The 27346-nt window shown below is 34.3% G+C and overlaps 1 protein-coding gene and 1 pseudogene across 2 annotated transcripts; both read left to right on the top strand.

Annotated features, from left to right (window-relative positions):
• Positions 1-3859: 3859 nt before the first annotated feature.
• Positions 3860-15051, top strand: LOC143586975 (protein BONZAI 3-like; annotated as a pseudogene). Its single transcript, XR_013144800.1, has 17 exons — positions 3860-4031; positions 5834-5841; positions 9128-9221; positions 10250-10297; positions 10510-10658; positions 10765-10813; positions 11217-11273; positions 11764-11940; positions 12043-12177; positions 12310-12371; positions 12499-12598; positions 12723-12837; positions 12900-12972; positions 13091-13232; positions 13339-13686; positions 13768-13864; positions 13972-15051. The product of XR_013144800.1 is annotated as a protein BONZAI 3-like (transcript).
• A 6044-nt stretch (positions 15052-21095) lies between these two features.
• On the top strand, positions 21096-24357 carry LOC143586978 (protein BONZAI 3-like). Its single transcript, XM_077068393.1, has 14 exons — positions 21096-21307; positions 21405-21453; positions 21526-21582; positions 21919-22095; positions 22165-22299; positions 22376-22437; positions 22590-22689; positions 22856-22970; positions 23034-23110; positions 23201-23338; positions 23416-23580; positions 23677-23790; positions 23870-23966; positions 24251-24357. The coding sequence occupies exons 1-14, from the start codon at positions 21168-21170 to the stop codon at positions 24355-24357; spliced, it is 1533 nt and encodes a 510-aa protein (XP_076924508.1). The 5' UTR covers positions 21096-21167.
• Positions 24358-27346: the final 2989 nt, after the last annotated feature.

The following is a 27346-nucleotide window of genomic DNA, read 5'->3' as shown; positions in this document are numbered from 1 at the left end:
ATGTTAGGGCTTTTGTAAAGCTCACTGTGACGAATTCAAACATACAATTCATCACCTCAAGCGGCGGTTTATGGTGGCCGGAGTTGAAGATCAATCAAGATGAGTCCCAGAAACTTGATTTATCCCTCAACCTTTAGTCAATTTGATCACCCTTGACTATGCATTCAGTTACATATATATTTTTTGTCTTCTTAAATGTTTCTGGTTGAGGATCCATGATACTTATGCTTCTTTTTCTTTACTTTTTGTTTATTTTTTTGAAATTGAAAATAGTGTGTATATTTAGATCTTGGAAAGATTGTTGCAGATATTGTTCTTTTATGTATTTTGTTGGGTTTCCATATTTCCAACCCACCATATGATGGCAACTGATAAGAAAGAAGCATAGTCCAAACAATCAACCAAACGAGTTTGATGTTGCAGGTACAGGTTTTTGACCTAGCCGGAGATATGCAGGGCTTCCACGGTCTCGTTCGTTGATCTCGTACACACATAGTTCATATTAAAACGTTTACGATGTTAAACCAACTGACACACCAGCGCAGTTGGCTGGTGTGTGTGTGTTACACTCTGGTCCGGCCTGAGGTCGCGGGTTCGAGTCCGGCCAGCGAGTTTTTTGGTATTTTTCTATTTTGAAGAAGAAGAAGAAGAAGTTGCAGGTACAGGTGAAAAGACAAAAATGCCCTCACATGCTTCTCACGTGATGGGATTTAACAGAGTTTTTCTAACCCAGTTAGCGTAAAGGACATAACTTGTAGGAAAAAAAAGTTTAAAGTACACCGCCTGCAAGGAAACTTAGAAAAGGACACGAACCGTAATTCGTCTTATTTTAAAGGACAAAATTTCTGTCTATTTAAAAAGCTACAACTAATAGCTTCCAGCCATCAGCTATCAGCTTCCAGGCGTCAGCTTTCAGCCTTCAGCTTCAAGCTAACAGCCACCAGCTAGTTTTGCCAAATATACCTATAGCCTTAATAAGGGTGTACTTTCAAATTTCATACATGTCCTTTATTGAACAAATACAAAAAAACCAAAAAAAAAAAACCTTAACATCAAATGGCTATATACCTTGAATGTATACTCGTGTAATTTTTTGAATCAAACTCTTCAAGCATGTTTGGTATTGCGTTTGAAATATGTTTATTGGCTCATTGGTGTTTTCAAAAAGTCAATAAAGTTAAATGTGTTTGGCGATCACAAAAAACTTTCTTATTTTAGTTTTTTGAAATTGTTAAAAAACAGTTTTTCAAAAGCCTCAAATCCTAGCTTTTCAAAATGACTTTTAAGAAAACCAATAAACATTTTTCGAACTCAATCTCAAACATGCTCTTCACCTACTTATTTTTACTTTGTTTGGTTATGATCTTTTGATTAGGGCACGCACGTGGTAATACATGCCTTTGTGATTCGAAATCACATAATCCCGTGATTTCACTTTTTCACATTTACTCTCATAATTATTCATTATGTGTTCCTTTTGTCATACATGTGAGAGTAAAGTGTCATTTTCGTCCTTGCGGTTTAGCGAATAATGCGAATTTAGTCCAAAAAGTTTATTTTTTGCATATAGACCCTCCACGTTTCCCAATTCTTGGCAATTACATTCAAATCATTAACACCGTTAAATTTAATAGCAAGGCAGGGGTAGACATGTCTTTTCACTTTTTCTTTATTATAATACTTATTTAAGTGAACCGCGGTTTCGTCCCTGTGATTTGTCCAAATCTACGGTTTTAGTCCGATAGTTTCAAGTTTGCAATTTTTGTCCCTAACAAATTTGCGATTTTTGTCCTTATAGTTTTATTTCATTTGCAATTAAACTTGAGTTTCTTAACCCTGTTAAGTCTGGTCATTAACCTATCTGCGTGCCATTAATGTGACGACCAATTTTGCTGTTTTTCTTCCAAAATAAACCTCGGTCCTAATTAGCAAGACTTCTCAAGTGAGGGGCTGGGTGTATTTGGGAAAAAAGAAAAAAAAGGACAAAACTGCCCCTCAAGGTCACCTTGATGGGATTATTGACCAGACTTAACGAGATTAGTGAATTCGGGTATAATTGCAAGTGAAATGAAACCATAGAGACGAAAAATGCAAATTTGAAATTACTGGACTAAAACCGCAGTTAACTGAAATAAGTATTATAATAAATAAAGAGTGAAAAGACATGTCTACCCCTGGCTTAACTATTAAATTTTAACGGAGTTACTGCTTTGGATGTAATTGACAAGAATTGGGAAACGTGGAGAATCCGGTCCGTATGCAAAAAAAATAAAAAATAAAAATTGGACAAAATTCGTATTGTTTGCCAAACCATAAGGACGAAAATGACAATTCTTCTGAACCCATAAAACAAATATCAAAGCAATTGACCATTATTTTTAAAGTTGTACATCATTAAGTAAAGCATGTATAACTTGAAGCATACTATCATTTTTCACTTAAAATTGAATAAATAGTGTCTAAATGAAAATATCTCAGTAAAGCTTTGATGCATTGTACTGGATATCTTGAGTTACTTGCAAATCATGCCCTTTAACCTCAATAAGTAAACAGAGTATGCCTAAAATTCATGAGTCGTCATATTTTTCGTCATTTTCACTAACATATGTTAGATTTGTCAAACGTAAAGAGTCATGCATTCATAGGTGGAGTCTTTTCTAAATATTTTATATTATTAATTATATGTATTACTTTAAAAGATAGTAACTAAGCTTTGAAATTATTTCAATTAAGTCACTCATAAAATACTTTATATCAAAGTCATTAAAATATCATTTTTGTTCTAATCCTAGATATTTTACCTAGATAGCAGGTTATTTAGTTTTTTTTATTTAAATAATTTGGCATTGCAAAATATTTTAAAAAAATTGAAAAAATTTAGTAAAAATTGAGAAAAAAAAAGAATTTTTAAATTGCGAAAATTGGCAAAAAAAAAAGGTAGAAAAATTTAAGTTGCGGTTTTTTAGTAAGAAACCACCATCTTTTTAAAAAAAATTCAAAAATATAGTTAGGTGATATTAAAATATTTAATAGTAGAATTATTGATTGTTTCGATTCAAATATATATATAGGAATATAAGGGAGGGTTATCCTAGAAACAAGTAATTTCCTAAAAAGACTAGGAATACATCATAGCCATTGGATCATTTCAATTAATGACTGTGATTTAAAATTACCAAAAACTGTCATAGTTTCCTAGAATTACTCTTTCACATTATAACCGACATTTTCTTAGAATTGTTCTTTCACCATAGGTTGGGATGCCACATTTCAAAAATTTATTGGTTCTTACTATTAATATGAAACTTTCAGATTTAAACTATTTTTTAGGAACATATTAATTATATTGTAATTTTCGTAAATTTTCAGATTTTTTTACAGTATTTCTGTTTTTATTTCTTTTTTGCAATTTTCACAATTTAAAAAGTAGTTCTCAATTTTTAGTGTTTTAATTTAAAAAAAAATGTTATGCAATGTCAAATTATTTAAAAATAAAAATAAAATTTAGATAACTTGCTATATAAGTAAAATACCTAGAATTCTAACAAACGAAACATTAATGATATGATTAGAACAAAGTATGTTATATGTGACTTAATTAGAAATATTAAAAAGTGTTTATTATTTATTGAAAACTTTAAACATATGGCATCGAGATAGATATACACATGCAATTTACCCTAAAGTACACTTTCTTTCCATTATGAGAAATTGAGTATTTGAGTTGACATACTGGAAAAATGGTATGTTAATGAGTTTCGAAACAATTTGAATCCAAGCAATAAGAAATTCCCAATTCAATTCCTTATATAATAAAAGATGAGGAAGGCCTTCATGATGATTGAACTCAAATTTACTCACTCACTTGCTTCTTAAATTACTTGAAATCTATCATCAATCAGAATAGAATGGGAGGATGTTTCTCTGACGTAAGCGGAGGAAAAGCTGCCGTCGGTGGTGGCGGTGGCGGTGGCTATAACCTTCAACATCAAAGTAGCAGCAGCAATGCTGTTTCATCACCTAATGAAGCTGTCGATCTCTTCTACCACTTCAAAGGCCTTCAACCACTTTACACCAGAATTCAGGTAATATTTATTCATTTCGTTTCAAATTTCTCTTATTAACCACTTGAAATTAGTCATGCTTAATTTTATATTTGATGTTAATAAGTTTATGATATTAAGTTGCTCTCAGTTGCTAATTGCCTAAGCCTAACTACATTAAGCGTTTTATTATATTTGTCGGATGCTACTAATTTTCTATCATCACATTTTTTTTCTTCGAATTTAACTATTGCGTATTTTGCGCCTTTGACTACCTAGTTTAGTTTGTCACATATTACGTTATTAAGCTTGTTAAATGCTGCATTATTTTCTGTTGAACTGATAATGGTGATTATAGTCTTCTAAAATTTACTTCTTTTAGTGGCTAGGAGGTTGCATGTTAAATTCAGTGTTTATATATGTCTGGATACACACTGCTAAAAGGCTAAACATTTGCTTATTACCACTCACTTATTAGACATTATCAAAGTTGTCTTCTATTGTTTTATTTTTGTTATGTTAAACATTGGTGTATAGTATCTCTATGCCTGGAAAATTGGGGCAGATGGATTGAGTGTTCGGTAAAAACGAGTTTGAGTGATAAAATGAGTTTTGGGTCAGGACATACTGATTTATAAAATAACTTTGGTTCGGGCCAAAATTGGTTGGACTAGAATTAGCAGTTAGCTTAGCTTGAAATGAGTCGTTTTATAAAACAAGTATCAAGATAGGTTCACCCACTATATTTACTTTGACGGCTATTGGCAACAAGTATCAGTTGTGGCGGAGGAGACCCTAGTGGCGGAGGTGGTGCCAACGACGATGGTGGTGACAGAAGTGTGGTGTCAGCGATGACGGTAATGCCGGTAGTGAGACAGAGAAGGCTGCGACGTTACCATTGATTGTTGCAGTGGCAGTGTCAGAGGTTGCGTTGTCGGTGATAATTGGGAAGATGCTGGTGTCGGTGGCCAGGGTGCTGGATGGTGGTGGTAGTGGTTGTTTCATGGCGGCTGATGTTAGGTGGTGGAGGGGACGGCCGATAGGTGGGACGACAAAAACTGGGTATTGCTCGCCTTTTTGGACTAATTTTACGTGATCAACTGTTTTAGGAGCCGCCCATTTTGACTCGTTTAAGTTGAGTCGACCCATTATGATTTGTTTAATTTGTGTCAATTCATGTGAACCTGGATGCATACTTTTCATAATCAAATCAACCCACCTATTGATTAGTGGCTCAGGATTGTTGGGCTTAGTATATTATGGTTACTGCTTTGCAAGTATGAACTATGGTTGACTCTAATGAAATATTAGTGTTATTTAAAACTTGGAGGCACCTTTATTGTGCGTCCATTACCCAAGGGAGGTTAAATTATTTGGCCTTTTATGCTAGGTAAGAGAATATCTGAGTAACGCCATTCATTAAGTAGAGTATAAGTCAACAGTTAAACTAACTTTGGTTTCCATACATGCAAGTCTAAAGTCACATGATGGCTTTTGGTGGTTCTGAATATTGTATATGCCCTCCTGGGATGTAATATAAAGTATAGTAATGCTTTATTAGTGTTTCCCCATAGCTTGATTAGCTTCCTTTTGTGTTCATATTTAAAGCGTACAAAACATACACAATTTTCTGATACCAGTCACCGTAGAATAGTCTGCCTGTTTCTCTCTTTTGGTCAACATGGCAGTTGGTTCGGCAAGAGCCTCGGCATTTGACATTTGGCAGGGTGGATAGTGATTGGTTGAGGCTGTTGTGTAGGAACCTGTTGTATAGAACAAGTGAACAACAGGTTGTTGTGTAGGAACTTTATCGAGATAGTTGAAGAGAATTAATGTAGCCATTCGATGGGAGATATCTTCGTGGAGAATGGAATCGTGGTAACATCAAACTCAACATGTCGAGTTGTATAAATGCGGTAAGTAATCGGATACAGTAACCTTTGTATTGAGTGCTATAGCCAATAAAAATACACTAGATACTGCGGATGCCCATTTATGAGTAAAGTAATCACGTAAGTAATTGAACACTCAGCAAACGAATATACAAAAGTTATTATAGTTAGGGGCGTTATTGGACAGCAAACCAAAAGGAGTCCTGTACTCCTGTTGTCCAAACAGTTTAGTGGGCAACTGATTGATTATACATGTGGCTAAACTAAAAGCATCAACTCATAAAGTGTGTGGGCATGAGCACTAAAGAGCATGGCTAGACCTTTTTAGTGATGTGACACTCGACTTCTGTTGAGGAGTGTAAGGACACAATATTTGTTGGTGAGCGTAATTTTCTATAAGTAGAGAGCGTATTTGATGCTTCATATATTATGTACCACCATTTCGCTTTGAAAAGCTTTGACCTTGCATAGGACCTACGCCTGTACAAAATCAAGGAAAATATTTAGTAGATGAAAAATTGGATTTTGCCTTTTAAGGGTAAAACCACATGAACAGAGAGAAATCGTTAACAAAAATAATGGAATAGTCGTAATCACTCGTATTAGCAATAGGAGATGGACCCATAGACCACAGTGTCCTTCTGAAAGTTAGCATGAGGAACAAATGATCTATTTTGGCAAAAGAGAAGTGACAAATAAATGTTAAAACTTTTTTAGTAAGGAGATAATATCAAAAGCTAGTTGGCCTAATCTACTATGCTAAATTTGGTAAGATGTTTGGAGTCATGAAGGTGTGTAGATGTGTTTGCTTGTCTTCATGTCTTCCCATGCTAGGAATTTCCCTTTCAAACGGATCCTGAATAGCAAAAGAATATCCAAGTAAGACTTCAACAAGATAATATGAAGTTAGCTAGCTATCTAAATAAAGTTTTTGAGACGAGGAACAAGAACATTTTGCAACCTTTAAATCAAAATTCTCAAAATGGACCAATACGTGAATATATGCAAAACATATCATTGCCAAAAGGTAGCTTTGTTTTTTATACTAAGTGCGGGTAGAAGAATTTAGGATTGGAGATTGTGTCACGTGGGCAGTTGCCCTAGAGCTAGTAAACGTATAGCAGGTAGATGGGGACATGGCAATTTGCATGAAAGCATGGCCAAGTTGAAATCAATATATGAGGTTCAGTTAGCAAAAATGGCTGAATCAAGGTAAGTTTTGGCATAATGACAATCGATTCAACAAAGTTACCAATGAAGTGAGTACCGCCTTAGTCATGATTGTATGATTTGGAAGACAGTTGTCGCGCAATTATTGTAAAACAGTTCATTGCCTTCACACTGAAAAATAAGCTCCCATAAAAGGTCGAGGTTGAATAACCCGATGAGTGGCAGAGAATATTTTAAAAGACGAATGAGGCCCACAAATAAACTATTGTGACTTGCCATTTCAGCAGCAACGTGTCCAATAGTTGTCAATGGTCTCAAAAAGACTTGAACTTTTGACCCTAATCAGAAATAGAAGTCTCTCTTGAAGTTTTCTTAGTCCTTGGTTTTAAAAAGCATGATGCGCTCTGATTCTCCAATGTATTTTGATCCCAAGAGCCGACACTGCTAAAAAGTTATCTATAAATACCATTTTCATTTTGTAACCTTTGAACACTAAAAAGTCAGAAATTAAATTAAATAAATAAATAAAGACGAGAAAAACTCTAGCATCATCTTATGTATAACCAAAATAAGTTTTACCTCTACATATACTTTATTCCGGAAATGCACTTAATGACTTCAACGCCTCATTCTAAAACCATATCAATTGATGGTCTGAGAGGGTTTTTTAATTTTATTTGAAATAACATCCAACTCCCTAACTCTACTTCAAGCCTCCAACTCTTCATCACTTTAATCATTAGAGTTAGGAAAGTTGAAGAGTCTCATGCACTTTGTATTCTTCTAATCCTTGAAAGTCAGCAAGTCTTCTCCTCAAGAATACCACGTTTACCTATTAGTTTCGGGTTAGAGTTCAAGCCTTCAAGGGACTTTTAGACATATGGGGAGTAGGAAGAGGAATAAGAGGTGGTGATGGTGGACATTTGGTGTTGGTGAAAAGTAATAACTAGTAAGAGGTACTTTTAGACATGCGGAGTAGGAGGAATAAGAGGTGGTGATGGCGTGGACATTTGGTGTTGGTGAAAAGTAGTAAAAGCAACAATTGAGAGAGAATTATCGTGCCACGATTGAAAAGGCATTCGGTGGCCTTCACTTTGAGAAATAAGCTCCCGAAAAGGTCGAGATTGAGCAACCCGATGAGTGGTAGAGAATGTCTCACAAGATGGACCGATCACACAAAGAAAGCATTGAGACTTGCCCATTCTAGCAACAAGTTGTTCGTTAGTTGTCACTTGTCAGTAATCTTAAAAAGACTTAAACTTTCGGCCATCACTAGAAACACAAGTACCTTTTGAAGTTTTCGTAACAAGTCATGTAGGTTCTACACTTCTGCATGCGTTATATGAAGTCCTTGGTTTTAAAAACTGCGATGCTCCCCCATTGCATTTTGAGCTTAGAAGCCGATGCACATGCATCACATATACGACTTTTGTCAATCTATAACTGCTCATTCAACTTTATTGTTTTAAAATGTGATAACTTCACCAACTCACAACACAAACTTTTTAACCATATATTCTTTAAAAAAAAATCAATTTAAACAAGCTACAAGTTTTTATTATCACACTTGTCAATAGGTAGGGGCAGAAAGAAGAGAGGAGTTAAAAGGAATTTTCGAAAATTCATTACAAATAAATATAAATAATGTAATATTACGAAAGAATGAGGAGGATATTTGAATACAAGAAAACTTAAGGAAATAGAATATTTTTGAATTTATTTATAGAAACGATAATGTTAATAACAAATTAAAGAAACGTAAATGATATTAAACCTTATGATGCGGACGCGGTAACATTGGAAGTTACGTGGGAAGGTAACAAGGAAAGCTACACGAAAATCAAGTTTACCCTGTATATATATAGATATAAATACACTCATCTCATATAATAATAATAATAATAATAATAATAATAAGTTGACGAGTTGATCAATGGGAGGTTGTTTATCTGACGTAAGCGGAGGAAAAGCGGCCATTGCAAGCGGTGGAGGTGACTGTGGCCATAACCTTCAACATCAAAGACACAATGCTGCTAATTCTTCTTCATCACCTAATGATGCTGTTGATCTCTTCTACCGCTCTAAAGGCCTTCAACCACTCTACACTAGAATTCAGGTTTCACTGTTTTTAGTTCCGTTAGGGTTTGAAATCTGTGCGATCAGTAAGCTCTAAGCCCTAGAATTAGGGCATGTGACTTGAAGGACGAGATTAAGATAATAATCAGGCAATGGCTATACTTAATTTTGTAGATATGTGTGACTGCAATCTGTTTATTAGGAAGGATAATTTGACACTAAATAACTTGGTTTTTTTTGCACTTTGAAACCTCCTAAAACAGTTGATTCAGAGTCGTTAGGCTTTCTATGTGGATGTCCGGCTGTGAGTGTGTCTTTTGTTTTGGCTTTATTAGCACATGTTCATCATTTGTTATATTATATAATCGTATGATGTTTAGAGGATTTTTTATAGTTTTGATATTAATCAGTTGACAATGTTACTTTGGTAGGTGAATGGTGATACTGATAACCAAATGATTTATATTCATACTTTACATCATAGAAACAATTTTCTGATATCAATCATTTTACAATAGCCTGCTTGGTTCTTTCTTTTGGTTTTGGCATGTCAACTTCACTGATAAAAATGATCAAACTAATATATTGGAGCTTTTCTGAAGTTAATGATCTTTTCGATGTTTAAGTTGATTTGTTGTGAACTATTTATTTGCTTGATAAGTGACAATGGTAAGAATAAAATGTACTTTGTGCTTGTAATCTATTCAAATGCAAACACATGTGAAAAAGTGAGATGAAAAGTAAAAAGTATCAGAAGAATACAACATTAGTCTGAAAAGAGGACCTTCAGCTGCATAGGAGCATTGTTGTTAGAATGGAGAGGGAAAAAGAATTTCCATATTTTTTTCGCTTAACATTTTGTATGATTAGATATGTTACTCTAAAGTTCTATCCAAACAAAAGTCAGAAAGATATATTTATTATCATTTCTTTCTTGCTCTGTATTTTGTTGATAGTGACGTTAGATAACAAACACAACACCAACGTTCTAATTAACTTTGTTTATGTCTATTTATCGAAAGATATTCCCCTCCACATGTGACTGACTCCTTGATAATGAAATTGCAGTTATCTTTATCAGCTTCAAAGTTACGTGATCTTGACATCATGTCAAAGGTACCTTAACTAGATCTTATTTTTATATGATTGTTGTTTTTATGTATTCTTTTCATGCAATCTTTTTCTGACTTCAAATTCTCTCTATTTTTTTAAAGTATTCTTTATGAATTTGTTTTATGCATACACTAGATATTAACATCTTTTCTTGTTTGTTTTGCAATTCAACAACCTAAGATTATGTTGATGTTATGATTTTTTCTTAATTGTAGAGCGACCCTATGGCAGTGGTATATGAAAAGAAGAAAGATGGAACTCTTGAGGAAGTTGGTCGCACTGAAGTGATCATGAACAACTTGAATCCCATGTGGATTCAGAAAATCAATGATGCATTTCACTTTGAGATTGTTCAGCCATTGGTGTAAGCATCCCACTATTTTATTTAGTTTTTCATACTATTTGGTATGACACCATTCGGCCATTGAATATTTAGTAAATTATCTGCATATCTCCGTGTTCATTTTCAGCTTCCGGGTGTATGATGTGGATACAAAGTATCATAATTTGTCAACAAAGGTCTATTAAGCTTCTTTTATCTTTAAATAGTTTTGTTAGAGGTGGCATTGTCATCCCATTTACTTATGAATGTGTTGATTCGTGTTATGTTTTCTCTCTAATGGGTCAAATAGTTTCAAGGTGTATTTTTAGTACAAAAAAACTCATAAATCATTCAAAAAGCAAGATTACTATTATAAGAATATAACTTTTGCAATCATATCTTACATCACAATAATTTATAAAATGTTCAATAATTTGGGGTATACCTATACAAAACATTACCCGTTTTTTCACCAATTTCCAAACACACCTGTACCATTCCAACTTATAATTTTATGTTTGGGTGATTACTGTATGTGTTCTTCAAAGTTGTTCATCTTTTTATATCTTAAATCATCTTAATTTTGTTAATGTTTCACAGATGCTGGACCTAAAAGACCAAGATTTTATTGGTGAAGCTAACTGTGTTTTGTCAGAGGTAAGTTTCCTTCCTAGTTTTATACGAGTTTGAATGTTTATTTTGCTTGTATGAAGATCACTTCACCAATGAAAACACTTGTCTCACTTTTTTTAAACACTTATCAGGCCTTTGTAAATGACGCTTTCTAAGACGTTTAACCTTGAGAAAACATACCAAATGTACTATTACTAAAAATGACTATAAGGGTCAAAATGTGTCAGATCGAAAAAGTATAGATAGGTAAAAGTATTAACATGATCAAAAAGCTACACTACTTAAATTATAATCTATTTTTTTGGGATTAAGACAATTTAGTAGACATTACCCGCCTTTAGTTCTTGTGTCGTAACTTGAAACTTTTTATGCTGCAAATTACTATTTTAGTAATAGTGTGTTAAAATTGCACCTAATATATGTCAACTAGACATAAATTCGACCCAAATCTATTCTTACCTGTTAGGCTGGTACACCTGATTAAAGCTGATTCCCGTTCATCTAACATTCTCAGATCATGACGCACCAAAACCGGAGTATGACCCTAAAACTTCATGGTAGAAATGGGCATGATATTGGATATTTGGGTTCAATAACTGTTCATGCAGAGGAAACCATTGCTTCCAGAATGGCTATTGAGATGAAACTCCGGTGTTCAAACTTGGATAACAAGGATCATTTCTCTAAAAGTGTAATTACTCACTCAATGACTACTAACAAAATATTAATATTAATCATGGTCATTTGATTATCAGAATCTATTTTTAAATTTTTTATCTTTTTACCTGTTTAGGATCCATTCTTAAGAATCTCTAGGGTCGTTGAGGCTGGAAATCCTATTCCAGTTTGCAAGACAGAAGTTGTGAACAATAATTTGGACCCAGTATGGAAGCCATTGTGTATAACTATGCAGCAATTTGTGAGCAAGGTGAAGTTGACTAATTTTATCCTATACGCATTATACTGTATCTTTTATTAAATCGCCTTTATATGATAATTTTTTAAGCAGCCTTTCCTTTTGTTTCCTACTGAATTACGTATATGTTATTCTATTTTACAGGATAACCCTCTAATAATAGAGTGTTTTGACTTCAATAGCAATGGCAACCACACATTTATGGGGTAATTTTTGTTATTTTGTTGTAGTTACATAAATGACACATCTCACTTCAGGTTTTGTGTTTTACCCTACCGTAACTAAGTATAGCTGTATGGCTAATTAATTTGTGAAAGCTTTTATTATTTACAGTAAGCTGCAAACATCAATTCAAGATATGGAAAATCTTTACAAAAAGAAAGCAGGTGCAAATTTTGTCATTCCATCTTCTCGTAGCAAGGGTCATGAGAAGGTAAATTGTGTTCATTTGTGAAGCATTGTAATTTACTTTTGCAATTAGTGAACCATTATAACTACAAAAAAAAAAAAAAAAAAAAAAACAATAAAATTGCATCTTATGTTTACATGTTATATAGGTTCTGAAGGGTAAACTTTTTGTGGATACGTATGAGGAGAAGGAGCTGTATAGTTTTCTTGACTATATTTCTAGTGGGTTTGAAATGAACTTCATGGTAGCCGTTGATTTTACAGGTAATTTTTTTTAATTAATTATGCTAAAATGTGACATCTACTAATGATTCATTTTTTCACAGCTTCAAATGGTGATCCTCGAAAGCCGGATTCATTGCATTATATCGACTATTCTGGTCGCTTAAATGCATATCAAACAGGTTGCTAGTTTCCCACTTTTTTTTCACCTGTTTATAAATAATATATGCATCAAGGGGTCTTCATACACTTAATATATGTCTGTTTACTCATTAATATATTTATTTTTGTGATTACAGGCTATTATGGAAGTTGGGGAAGTTATACAAGTTTATGATTATGATAAACGCTTTCCTGCTTGGGGTTTTGGAGGGAAGTTATACAATGGCTCTGTTTCTCATTGTTTCAACCTTAGTGGAAATGCTGGTAACTTTGAGGTACCCCCTATTTTGGCCCGTTACTTGACCCACCCTTTTTTTCCCCTGTACTATTTTTCACATAGTGAAATCATTGGAGATTGCTAAAATGGACACAATTATGTAGGTTGGAGGAGTACAAGGGATAATGGATGCTTATAAGAATGCGCTGCATACGGTCTCTCTTCATGGGCCCACTTTATTTGGTCAAGTAGTCAATCAAGCTGCGGAAATAGCTGCTCAATCACTCTCAACCAATCCACCAAGTACTTTGTGTTGCTATCATAACGGTAAACACTTGTATATACACATTACTCTTTTATTTCTATGAAGTTATATAAATTTTATGCTATTGTATTAGGATGGAGTTCTTAGTGATCTCCAAGAGACTAAAGATGCACTGGTCAGGGCCTCTGATTTACCCCTCTCAATCCTAATTGTTGGAGTTGGTAATGCTGATTTTAAACAAATGGAGGTAAATATTGTGGTCTTTTAGTTAACATTTTATAGCAAATGTGTGTACGTGATTTGCGACCCTCATAATAACTTGTAACAGATTTTGGATGCTGATACGGGGCCACGTTTGGAGAGCTCAACGGGAAGAATAGCGACTCGAGATATTGTTCAGTTTGTTCCCATGTGTGAGGTGCAGCGTAAGTAAATTTTTGAAACATTTTTAGTAATCAGCACATGTAATTATATTTAACGCACCAAATATTTATATAAACCTAAAATAATGTGTTTTATGAACATTGTGTAGAAGGTGGAAGATCAATGGTGCAGGCTTTATTGGAAGAGTTACCGGGTCAATTCTTGACATATATGAGAAGTAGAGATATCAAGCCTCTTGGTACTAAGGTCCATGAGTCTCCTATCCCACCAGATCCTTTTGTCACTTGATCATTAGTCAAATGCGTACTAGAAGCCTCTTAGTAGCACGTTTTATTTGTTTTTTTTTTTTTTTTTGACTTCTCAACGCTTTTAGAATCGTATTTGATTGTGGGTGCGAACTTTATGAAATATGTTTTTGGATCTCGACTTTATTAACACTTCCTTTAAGTGTAAAAATGCTGTGTATATATAATTGGTGGTTCTATATTCAAAGTTGAAAATGTTGTGTTTGTGATCTCAATGATTGAAATGGGTGACCTGATGTCTGATCCATGATGATTAAATGGATTGTGATATGATATGGGCCTTGCAAATCTATATAGATGGATATTGTGCATATAGTATGATAAAAGTGTTTGGGTTAAAGGCTACATGTGTGTTTGATTTGATTGGTTTTATGAGTAAACTAATGCATTAATTTTAAATAGTATTAGTAATATTATTATTGTTATTATAACTGATATTTTCAGATAACTAACTTACAAGGTCGTGGGAAATGGTAATAAATACAATTTCTTTTTTAAAACTGTATGTTCATGTTCGTCTATCGTCTTTGCTTAGAGCAACTATAACGGGCTCCAAGGCCCAAGGTCTGAGCACATGCGGCATAACATGGACTGAGCAAGTTGCGGTCCATCGATATGGAGGTTGAGATTGTGTTGTAGGTTTGTACCTGCAACCCTGCAATGGACATGAAAGTAGGCCCTACACTGATGGCAAAGTATCAATCGGAAAAAGAAAAATAAAGGATGATTAATGACAAATTAAATGCATATTCCAACTTCCACCGGCTAGAAGGATAAATAAAATATTAAAGATTTTATAAACTCTATAAATTAGCACCCACACAACTAACATCAAAAAACCAAATTATTACCAAATATTCACTTTCAACCAAAAAAATGGAAAATAAAACTCTGTTTCAACATTTTTTATGCAATAACTCAACTCCAAACCTGAGCCAACCCAATTCCTGAATCCTTCAAAACACCGTTCACCCACCAATCCAACACCCAAACAATATGATGCAAAATTATCAAAATCTACAAGTTCAATTTCCACCACACTTTCATCCTGGCTTTAACCCGTATGCAATGAATCCATAACCTCCATCTACTCGATCGTCTAGAACATCATCCCCATCCTCGGTAGCTCATTTGGGTTGAAAGAAGAAGGATAAACCCATTGTCGAATACATAAATGGAGTATTGCCGAAGAAACAATTCTAGCCCGTGCTTACATTGAAATCTCTGTTGACTCGAAGACCGGTAACAACAAAAAACCATGATTTCTGGGCTCAAGTGCATAAGTATATTTGTAATGAGTTTGGTGACACCCCTCGATCTGCTGAAAATTTAAAGTCGCATTGGTACATGGTGACTGGTCCGGTTAACAAGTTTTGTGAATTATTCAACCTTAACTGACGACATAAGACAAGCGGGTGGTCCGACGATCAAGTCTTGAGCCACAGAAAAAACAAGTTTAATGAAGAGACGAAAGGTGCTTTTATATATGAGCATGTGCTGAGTGTTGTTAGACATGAGCCAAAGTGGGCCGTGCCGGTTCACCCTAAAAGGATGAAAACAAACTTCAGGGGAGCACGCCACATCAACTTCAATCTCGGTCACTCGAATGATGAAGTGGCGCTCGATATTAATTTGAACCAGTTGTTGACAAGGTCACCTTAGGATTTCTGTTGGAATTTTTTTATAAAATATTAAATAACATAATTTATATGTTTATTAGTATTAATGTTCCGTTAAATCATATTAAAGGTAGTGGGTTAAATAAGGTATGTTCACTAAGATTTATAATTTTCTAGTCTTTTCTTGTAACTGCACTGCAGTTTGCACATGCACATAATTGTACCAGTTACACTCAAATGACGTTCAACTTATATATAAATATATGTTTATGTTTATTATACATAGATGACACTGTGAAAGATTACTTGTGAAGGTTTACATGTTAATTCATGTGTGAATCGCTAGAAGTTTCTACCCTATGTGATCTAGTAACACTTCATATGATCAATACACCTTCCATTGTGAACTGCTATTAGTGTTAGATGTAGCGTCCTTGTGAAATAATACTAGTACACATGTGCTCAAAGAAGTTGCCTAGTGAACTACTATAAGTTCACATTTGAAATTGCATCGTTTAAAGTTATATAGTATAGCATTTAAAATATATTTGAAGACCGAGCATCATCCCTATAAGGTGTTAAGGTGTTTTTGAAGTGTTTTGAGGTACAGATGGTGAGGTGTAAGAGAGGGTGAGGTGAATGACAGAGGAAAGATAGAGATGCTCTTGTATATGTGCACTCTCAAACGAGTTACTTGAGTGAAGGGAAGTGCGCGATGTTGGAGTTTTTTTTTAAGCATGAAGATCGCAAGAATCGAAAATTCGCAAAAAAGAAATTTTAACTTAATGCATTTGAAAACCCACCATACAAAGATTCAAGATCAACTTCCATGTTTGGAGCCCTAATCTACCACCCCATCTTCAGTTTCGCATCATTCGAAACCCTAGAATATAATTTTCAATTGAGAGCGACAATGCTTGAGGTGAAGACGATGAGGTTTTGTGGAGGGAAAAAGTTATACAAACACATATATGTGTCTGCAAACTAGATTAAAAGAACGGAAATGACCAATATGCCTTCATGTGGGAGGCATGTGGGGTGATTTAACGGGGAATTTAAATAGTCATCCAACCAAGGTACTAAACTTGTTACCCGCTACTAAACTTTGAACTACTGGTGTGGCTTCCCAAACCTAGGAACCACAAGTAAAATTCAGTCAAACCATAAGTATCATCCGTATACTTAAATTCTTACTAAAAAGATAATTGTAACATCATGCTTTTGAGAAAGAATTAATAAAATAAAGTCCATTTATTTAATAGTATGTCGTTTATCGGTTTAGATAAATAAACTAATAAAAGGTGTACTTAGACATTTAACAGATGAAATAAGGGATGGAATGGGCCTTAGCTCCATGGGCTTAAGGGAGTATAAATACCCCTTAAACCCTAATTCTTTCCATTTTTATACATCTCTACACCATAGCCCGCCATCAAAAACACACACGAACATCATCTTATATCCCGAGCCAAGATCCGAAGGTGAAAACCCGAGCTTGTTGGTGCTGGAACGTCATAACGAGCCAAACCGACATCAAACCTAGATCGTGTTCATGAAATCCGATTCGTTAAAGGTACGTTTATAACGGAAAATTGTTCATTTATGTTCGGTTTGTTTAAGTAATCCTAGATCTATATGAATATGGTTAAAATGAATCAAACGAACTGATCACAGTGCAATCCATTAACAATTGATAGGTTAATCGATGACATGAAGCAACGGTTATATAGATGAATCAAATACGCCATTAAAAACGAAGTGTTTAACTGTTTGGTTGATTAGGGTATGTAGGCTCTATGATTACGAGCATATCGATACCAAAATTGTGATGTTTCATCGTGATTTGGGGTTTAATCGCATATCTGATGTTGACTGTTCTTGAAAATTTTGACTTTGACCCCTGAGTCAAAGGTTTGGATAAGATTGATGCTCATTCCTCACAATTTAACGAATCACCAGTCATTCGTTAGGTAGCCATAACGAATGAGAATGCATGCGTAACGAAAGAACCCTCATTCGTCATGTAGGAGTCACGAATGACCTTGTTCATTCGTCATGTTGGGACAACGAATCAAGCCATTCGTTATAATAGATGGAGCCATTCGGCATAGCGAATGATACTGAAACCAGAACGAAGATGTCTTAACGAATCAGACCATTCGTTATAACGAATGAAGTCATTCGTCATAGCAAATGGGTTAGCGAATGGGATAACAAATGAGGCTTAATCAGAGGCCATTCATTATAGCGATTGAGATAGCGAATAAAATAATAAATTAAGAATTCTAATAAAAATTGTGTGAAGACAGTTAATAAAAATAAATTTTTTTCAAGATGACTTGGTAGCTTAACCCCAGCCAGGGGCTCTGCCCCTTAGACCCCACTAGGGGCTGCCGCCCCTAGAACCCCACTGCCAGGGACGCTGCCCCTGGACCCCCGTTCATTGAGGGTTTTATTAGACTAGAAATATTATATGGATAGTATTAGTAAATTGATACGTGTAATTGTTATATTAGACTAGAAATATGATACGGATAGTATTAGTAAATTGATACGTGTAATTGTTATACAGTTAGCGGTGCCCAGTTAAAGAAAGGAGTTACCATTAACTCAGAAAGGAACCGAGCTCAGGCGAGTTTCTAGCCCTACTTCCTTGTTATGTTTTCGGGGATGTGTGCATACTCGATGTGATTAGTTAATACACTTACCTTAAGTGGTAAGTATATGTCTTCTATGATTTTATGTATGAATGAATGCTTGACGATACGTGAACGATCTCCGGATATTGCATGTACCGCCAGGTAATAGTGTGATATGTTATTGTTTTGTGAATGGGGTATGAATGATATATGAAAGTTATGGAAAAGATTAAGTGTATGTGTGAAAGTACATAAATTTAAATATAAAGAAGACAATGTATGGTTGTATAGAAGACAATGTATGGTTGTATGGAGGTATGTTTAAAGGGGTTGCATACCCTAACAATATATGCGAAGGTTACAAGGTTGCATACCTTAATAATATATGCGAAGGTTACAAGGTTGCATACCTTAATAATATATGTGAAGCTTACAAGGTTGCATACCCTATTAATATATGCGAAGGTTATAGAGCGAAACGCTCTTTAAAACGTATGGATGATTACGTATGTATAAGTAAGCTAAAACAATAGAAAGAATGAAAGTTTGAAAGAATGAAAGTATGTATGTACGAATGAAAGAAATGTAACATGCTAAATATGTAATATGTGTCTTTGGATACGTATATATGTAAGTATGTGAATGTGTTGTATGTTTCTTGATTAACTAGAACTCACTCAGCGTATCTGACTTTTAGTATGCACGCAGGTTAATAGGCTGAAGCAGTTAGCTTGAGGGAGACACATGGCAGTATCTAAAGAAGCTGGCATCTGCAAAAAGATTTGTCAAGATGTTAAATAAGATGTTTTATGTTATGTTTTTAAAGACAATTTTGAATGTTTGTAACGAATGATCAAAACTTTATTTATTTCGTGAAAGATTTAATTAACTCTAATATTCAGATTTGTGTTTATGAGTAAATCCAACACCAAAGTAGGGAACCGAGACCGAGGCCTTACAGTAATCTTAAACAAAAAGTTAAATAATTAAACGAAAATAAAGTGAAAATGCGCAAGATATCCATTTTGACCAACAACATTACTTGACTAGCCACCATTTCTAAATATTGCCTAAAACGGTCATCCAAGGCAATAATAGCCGGGCCATATGTTTAAAACCATCAAGGCAATAAATAGCCACCATATGTTTAAAACATGCCATCCGCCGGGTTGTGAAACCATCAAGATGACAAGGTCCATTTCAGGTAATTTTTAAAATAATAGCTGGTCGTGAATTTTTTTTTTTTTTTTTTTTTTTGTCAAAAAGACTATTTAGGTCATTTTTCATGACAATAAAATAAAACTTAATATAAGAGGGTGTTTGTGATTTCTTAATTTTACCTCCTTCTAACTTATAACTTATTTTGAAGAGGTTAAAAAGGTGTTTGGGTTGTTTTATATGTGAGGAAATAAGTTGATAAGCTACAGTATTGTAACTTATAACTAATATCCCAAAAATAAGGATCCTAAATTACATGGAAAGTTACAGAAAAAGAAAAAGCGTTACTATACATACATTTAGCCTCGCTTCACATCAGGAAATTAAGAAATTTACCAACGGGGTTTGTTGGTTGAAATTGAATCTGAATCTAATTCATCATCTGATCATTGGTTGAGAATGGGAGGTTGTTTCTCAGACGTTAAGGGCCGTAGGCGGTGGTGGCCATAATAACATGCCACCACCTCATTCCAACACTCAGACGATCTACATCCAGTAGTACGCAACCAAATGACGCCGTTGATTACTTTTATCGCTCCAAAGGCCTTCAGCCACTCCGCATTTTCACCGAGGTACGTGTTTAATCACTACAACCTCGATCATCGTATGATCATTTTAACTATTTGCGTTAGTTAGTTAGTTAGTTTTTTTAATCGTGATTGGGGAATATATAGTATTGATTTTAGTGCTACTTAATTCAATTGCCTGCCTGATTTCATTAGGTCATTAGCTTAGCTGTTTTGTTTTGTTTGGTTATACATGTTATTATATATGTATGAATTGAATACACAATGCTAAAATAATAATATTAATAATAATAATAATAGATATTGTCTTACGTTTTGGCGGGAAATAGTAGCATGTTTATTCAATTCCGTACACTATTTGCTTATTAAACAATCACTTACTATATAATAAAGTGACTATATATTACTAAGTTAACAGAGGTTCAATCATTCATTTAGTATATATATTACAAGCCAACATTCAACAGTCAACCTGACTTTAATTAGTTTCCACACATGCAAGTCAACATGATTACATGATGGCTTTTGGAATTTGGAGTTTTCATACTCAAAACATACGTACAGCATATAAACAATTGATAACTTTACACATTATTTTGCATTCTAGAGTTTAATCTTTACACAAAGATACATCAATTATCATTTCTATTCTATCTTGCTCTGTGTTTTGTTGATGCTGATATTAGATAACAAATGCAAACAACAACCTTCTATTCAAAATCGTTCAATATGCTGGTAGCTAGTTGTATATATGTGTCTATCTCTTGGTAGCAATTCTTTCCCACATGTGACTGACTCCTTAATTGATAATGAAATCGCAGTTATCTTTTTCAGCTTCAGGATTACGTGATCTTGACGTCATGTCAAAGGTACTCTTCAAATAGATCTTATTTTTGTATTCTCCTTATTGTTTTAATGTTTTCTTTATCAATTTGTTTTATGCATGCTTCACATATTTTCTTGTTGTCTGCTTTGCAATTTAACAAAGCTAAGAATATGTTGACGTTATGCTTTTTCTTAATTGTAGAGCGACCCTATGGTAGTTGTATATGCCAAGAAGAAAAATGGAAATCTTGAGGAACTTGGTCGCACGGAGGTGATCATCAACACCTTGAATCCTGTGTGGATTCAGAAGATCAATGTTGCATTTCACTTTGAATTTGTTCAGCCACTGGTGTAAGCATACTGCTAGTTTGTTTAGTTGTTCATACTATTAGGTATGACACCATTAAATATTTAATAAGTTATCGGCGCATCTACGTGTCTGTTTCAGTTTCCGGGTGTATGATGTGGATACAAAGTATCATAATAAGCCAACAAAGGTTAAAATGTCAAAGTTGTTCGATCTTTTTATGTCATATATAATTTATCTTTAATCTGTATATGTTGCACAGATGCTGGACGTAAAAGTCCAAGATTATGTTGGTGAAGCTAACTGTGTTTTGTCAGAGGTAAGTTTACTTGCAGTTCTAGGATTCCCGTCATCGTCAAACTTTTAAACAAGTTTTTCTTTTGTTAAATTTTGGGTTTCATAAGGTGAAACAACATATTTAAACGGGTCAAAATGGACAGAGTGTTAAAATTTATTTGAATGCTATAGATAGTCAGAAAACCCCTAACACATTCTTTAGATAATAATCTGTTTTGTGGAAATAAGACAACTTAGGAGACATTGGCAACATTTAATTCTTGTGCCTTAGTTTAATACTTTCGATGCTGCAACTATAATTTCAACGACCCGAATTGACCGGAATCAAAGCTGATTCCTGTTCATCCAAAACTGGCAGATCATGACTCACCGAAGCCGAAGTATGACTCTAAAACTCGATGGTGGAAACGGGCATGCTGTTGGAAATATGGGTTCAATAACCGTTCATGCAGAGGAAACCGTTGCTTCCAAAATGGCTATTGAGACAAGGCTCAGATGTTCAAACTTGGATAACAAGGATAAGTTCTCTAAAAGTGTAATTACTCTCACTAAACACCTATTAACAAACTTTTCAATATTTAATTTTTAATTTTTACTTATTTAGGACCCATTCTTAAGAATCTCTAGGGTGGTTGAGATTGGAAGTCCTATTCCAATTTGCAAGACAGAAGTAGTTAACAATAGTTTGGACCCTGTATGGAAGCCACTATGTATACATACACAGCAATATGTGACCAAGGTGAGGTTGACTGGTTTTATTCTCTATGTATGATTCTCTTCTTTTATGTTCTACCAAATTACATTTATTTTTTCAGGAAAACCCTTTAGTTGTAGAGTGTTTTGACTTCAATACCAATGGCAACCACACACTTATCGGGTATATTTTTCGTTATTTTGTGCAAAGTTGTCTCACATATGTTTTGACTTCAATACGCAAATGGTCAAACTCGTAAATAATGGGTTGAAATGGCTGCATCCAATTCTCATGCTTACCTAACTAATTATAGGTGAATAATTTTCTTATTACAGTAAGCTGCATACATCAATTCAAGGCCTGGAAAATCTTCACAAAACAAATGCAGGTGCAAATTTTGTCTTGCCCTCTTCTCGTCACAAAGACCACGAGAAGGTGAATTGTGTTTATTTGTTTTAATACAATTTCCAAAGTGTTACTTAGCACTTGTGCAGTTTTATTTGAAAATTGAATGATAAATAATATACTTTGTAATTAATGAAGGGTAAATTATTGCTATTAACTACGAAACAGTCGCGTCTTATGTTTACATGTTATATAGGTTCTGAAGGGTAAACTTTTTGTGGACGGATATGAAGAAAGGGAGTTGTATAGTTTTCTTGATTATATTTCTAGTGGGTTTGAACTCAACTTCATGGTTGCAGTTGATTTTACAGGCAAGTGTGCTTTCATTAAATATGCTAAAATTATGTGATATCTACTAATGATTAATTTCGCAGCTTCTAATGGTGATCCTCGAAGCCCTAATTCATTGCATTACATTGACTATTCGGGTCGCTTAAATGCATATCAGCAGGTTAATTAGCTAGCTGGTTTACCACTTTTTTCTATTATGATAAAGTGCTTAAATGTCTATTTATTTGGTAATATATTTTTGTGATTACAGGCTATTATGGAGGTTGGGGAAGTGTTACAAGTTTATGATTATGATAAACGCTTTCCTGCTTGGGGTTTTGGTGGAAAATTATACAATGGCTCTGTATCTCATTGTTTCAATCTGAACGGAAATGCTGGTAACTTTGAGGTAAAACTATTTTGACCAGTTAGCCAACCCGCCCGTTTTTCCACCTGTACTGTTTATTTACCGACATTATAATGCAGGTTGAAGGAGTACAAGGGATAATGGATGCTTATAGAAACGCGCTGCATACTGTCTCTCTTCACGGGCCCACTTTATTTGGTCAAGTAGTCAACCACGCTGCGGAAATAGCTGCTCAATCCCTCTCAACCAATCCCACCAAATACTTTATCTTGCTAATCATAACGGTAAACATGTTACAAAAGTACAAAACAATTGTACATACGTGTTACTCGTTTTTATTTCTTTAAAATGTATAATAATTCATCATCTTATTTTATCAGGATGGAGTTGTTACAGATCTTCAAGAGACTATAAATGCACTTGTGAGGGCCTCGGATTTACCCCTCTCGATTCTGATTGTTGGAGTTGGTAATGATGATTTTAAACAAATGGAGGTAAATGGTTAAAAGTCATATCACCTAAAGTTAGGCTCATTAACGTGCGATTTGCAACCCTAATAATAACTGGTAACAGATTTTGGATGCTGACACGGGACCACGTTTGAAGAGCTCAACGGGAAGAATAGCTACTCGAGATAATGCTCAGTTTGTTCCTATGCGTGACGTACAGCGTAAGTCACGTACAAATTAAATTCTGCACAGTTCTCTATATTTTAGTTATTTATATCTCCTAACGGGTCAAATGGGAATATAAAATAGTTCAGTTATAAAGGACACGTGCCAAATGGGTTAAAACGAGTTGAAACTGTACATTTCAAGTCATGCAACCATATATACGGTTTGAATAAATGAAATAATGTTGTAGTAATTAGCTCAAGTTGTTATATTTAGCACTCTAATTATCTATATATATATAAAAACACTGAACCCAAAGTGTTTTATGAACATTGTGTAGATGGAGAGAGATCAATGGTGCAGGCTCTATCGGAAGAGTTACCGGGTCAATTCTTGACTTTTATGAGAAGTGGAGATGTCAAGCCACTCGTACACCATACTCCTTAATTGTGTTTAATGACTTGAATCTTGGTGTCATTAATCAAATGCATACTCGGTCTCTAACTAGCAACAGTTTTTAAAAGTTATAAGCGTGTGGGCGCGAACTAAATAACAATATGCGCTTGGTTCTTAAAGAAAGTTATATAAAGCATGAAAACGCAGAGTACGTATAGCGTATGATCATAAATTCGAAGTTGAAAACAATGTAACCTTTTGTGGTCTCAATGATTGAAATGAATGATATAGTGTTTGTCTGTTTGCAAGGCATACATCACTGGATTGTGCATATGATATGATTAAAGTTATGGGCTTAAGGCTACAAATGAGTTGTTAGATTAGATTGGTTTTATGAATACATTAATGTATTAATATGACAATAATTACAGTATTATTATACTGATAATTTGATTATTTTATAATAAAAAATAAGTTTGGAGGTGAATGAATAAAGACAACTTTTTGTTTAAAACGGTAAAAATTTGTCTTTGTAACATCTTTGCTTAGGAAACTTTTATTTTAAATTAATTTTACTTATATATCAATTATAATTAATGCTTTACTTTATAATATTGATAAAAAATAATTAATTACACAGAGGGTTCGTCTACGTGGTTTGATAAAATTACTGGTTTTGTCGCTAATTGCATTGTTTACTTTTATAAGATGTAATAACTTAACAGGTTTATTTTAGGTGTTAATGGACTCACGTGCTCTGCACACCAGCACACCAGGGGTAATTCAGCCCTTTTAGTTCATTCGTTTTGACCTAGTGTTATCAATGTGGGGACCACAGCTAGCTCATTTAGAGCATTCAAATTCAATCATCTATCTCTAAATTCAAAATTACACTAAAAATCACTACATTTTCTCTCTCATTTCAACTAAATAATATTTTTTATACCTTTATCATTACTATTTCTCTTCCTTTCACTCACAATCATTTTTAAAATATATTAAAAAATTATAGGGTATTAACATGTGCTTTTCAAATATACAGAAACATCACTACATGTCTGACTTCTTCACTCACAACACCCTAAACCAATTACTACATTATAAAACCTTCACTCACAATTTTTTATGTATTGAATGTGAATGCTCTTAGTAGTGGTTTTTACTTCTTAATGAGAGTTCTTGGGTTCTAATGGTAACCATCCCAAATGTGTGATTGAGAATGTGAATTATGGAAAAATGGATTTGTCCCACATTGATGAAATGAAAAATGTCTTGTTCCAAATTGATAAAAGGATAAATTGTGAGCTCCTTATAATGTGGCTCACAAGATGATATTTTTGTATGACAAGACACACTTGGTGGCCTTAGCAAGAGTGCAGAGCACCCGGTCTGCACACGCACGGCCCGGGCTAGTGCTAATCGGCAAGCCTATAAGGCCATAGCGCTATGCGAGGATCTTCCTTTGAGGCTGTTGCGATACATGACTAACTTCAAAATAAGCTATAAAAGGGGAGCTCATGCTTGTTCTGCCGCTTATTCCAAATCATTCCCTCTTGTTTTCTTATATAATAGTGTTGGTATAATACCACTAGTAGCTGCAACGATACCTAGTCCGATTGATCGAGACTTTGATATATGAATCCAAATTTCTGCCTGAACAAGATAAGACTTTGTGTCATTGTGTAAGGTTTTCAATCTCGTGATTATCATCAAAACTTTTTAGTTTATACTAATATGTACTACACTGTATTAAATTAGGTGCTTACATCAGGAAGCTCGTAATTTGTAAATTTGCAAGATGAGACATTCAAGTTTTTGTACAATTCACATGTGCGTGAGATAACCGGTTTTCAACACTGTCGTTGAGGCTTTTAAACATGTTTAACTCATAACATAGTATAAAAGTCCAAATGTTTTTAAAATGTTTCCAAAACTGTTTTCATTACATTACAACGATTAAGTCTTTGTAAACTTATGGGATGGTTACTACTGGTATTGTGAGGTTTATATATATTAATTATGTATATCATTACTTAGTGGACAAAGAGTTAACCAATAAGTAGTATGACCATAGTCACATATACGGTCGAGTGAAAAGTACATTCGGCAATTTTTAAGCAAGCAAATGTAAAATCATCTTAATGTTGTACTGTAAATATCTGTCTTATTTTCAAATGAATGTACTCATTAGTATTTCCCACTGATCAAATATTTTTAAACATGCTTTAGGTGACTTGTTGTGAAGAAATAGAAACAGTGCTATATGGCACTCCATCTTAAATAAGTGGTTTTTGACCAGAATAAAGAAATATATGTAATTTTTTTTTGTAAATTAGGGTTTATCCTTGTAAAACTACGGTTTGTATAAATATGGGTTTATGTCACACCCTCAAAATCCACTAACGGAGTTTTACCGTCAGAGGGTGTGAACTAACATGATCGGAATCATTAGTTATAATCAAACACCATGTTTAAAGTTTTCAAACCAACAAGACATTAAGTCTTAAATAAAATGCGGAAGCGTAAATTGTAAACCAAAAAGTTTGCGCCACACAGGACGACTTAAAAACCCAAGTTATTAAGATAAAAATTAAAAGAAGTTTTCAAAGCGATGGTGTTTAGCGAATGCATGTTCCTATACCGCGCGCCCGCCTCGGCTACCTGAGAATAACATACTAAAAGTGTCAACACAGGGTTGGTGAGTTCACAGGTTTATATAAATAAAGTGTTGCGTTTGCGTTTGCGTTTCCAGATAGTGTTAAGTCAATTATATATCAATAGATAGCTAACCTATCAATCATGTATTACTAAGTGTTCGACCAAAGCTGACTGTTTATCAATTGCCTTGCCACCATGTCAACCACGACCATGGTAATGTGTTAGCCAAGATTACACCCACTCGACCTACAGTCGAGTTTAGAGTTGGGTGGGGTTTGTCAAACCCAGTAGTACTACTCAACAGTGACTCGCTATTATCCAAATATTAACCGGTTCGATGTTATGAAGGACTTTGGTTGGTTTGTTTGCCACTTAACCTTAC

The sequence above is a fragment of the Bidens hawaiensis genome, unplaced genomic scaffold, assembly GCF_021521415.1.
Source record: "Bidens hawaiensis isolate Kalapana, Puna unplaced genomic scaffold, B.hawaiensis_p1.1 tig00035075_1, whole genome shotgun sequence".
Taxonomy (NCBI): domain Eukaryota; kingdom Viridiplantae; phylum Streptophyta; class Magnoliopsida; order Asterales; family Asteraceae; genus Bidens; species Bidens hawaiensis.
The sequence above is the reverse complement of the archived record's forward strand: the minus strand, read 5'-3'. Positions and strand labels throughout refer to the sequence as shown.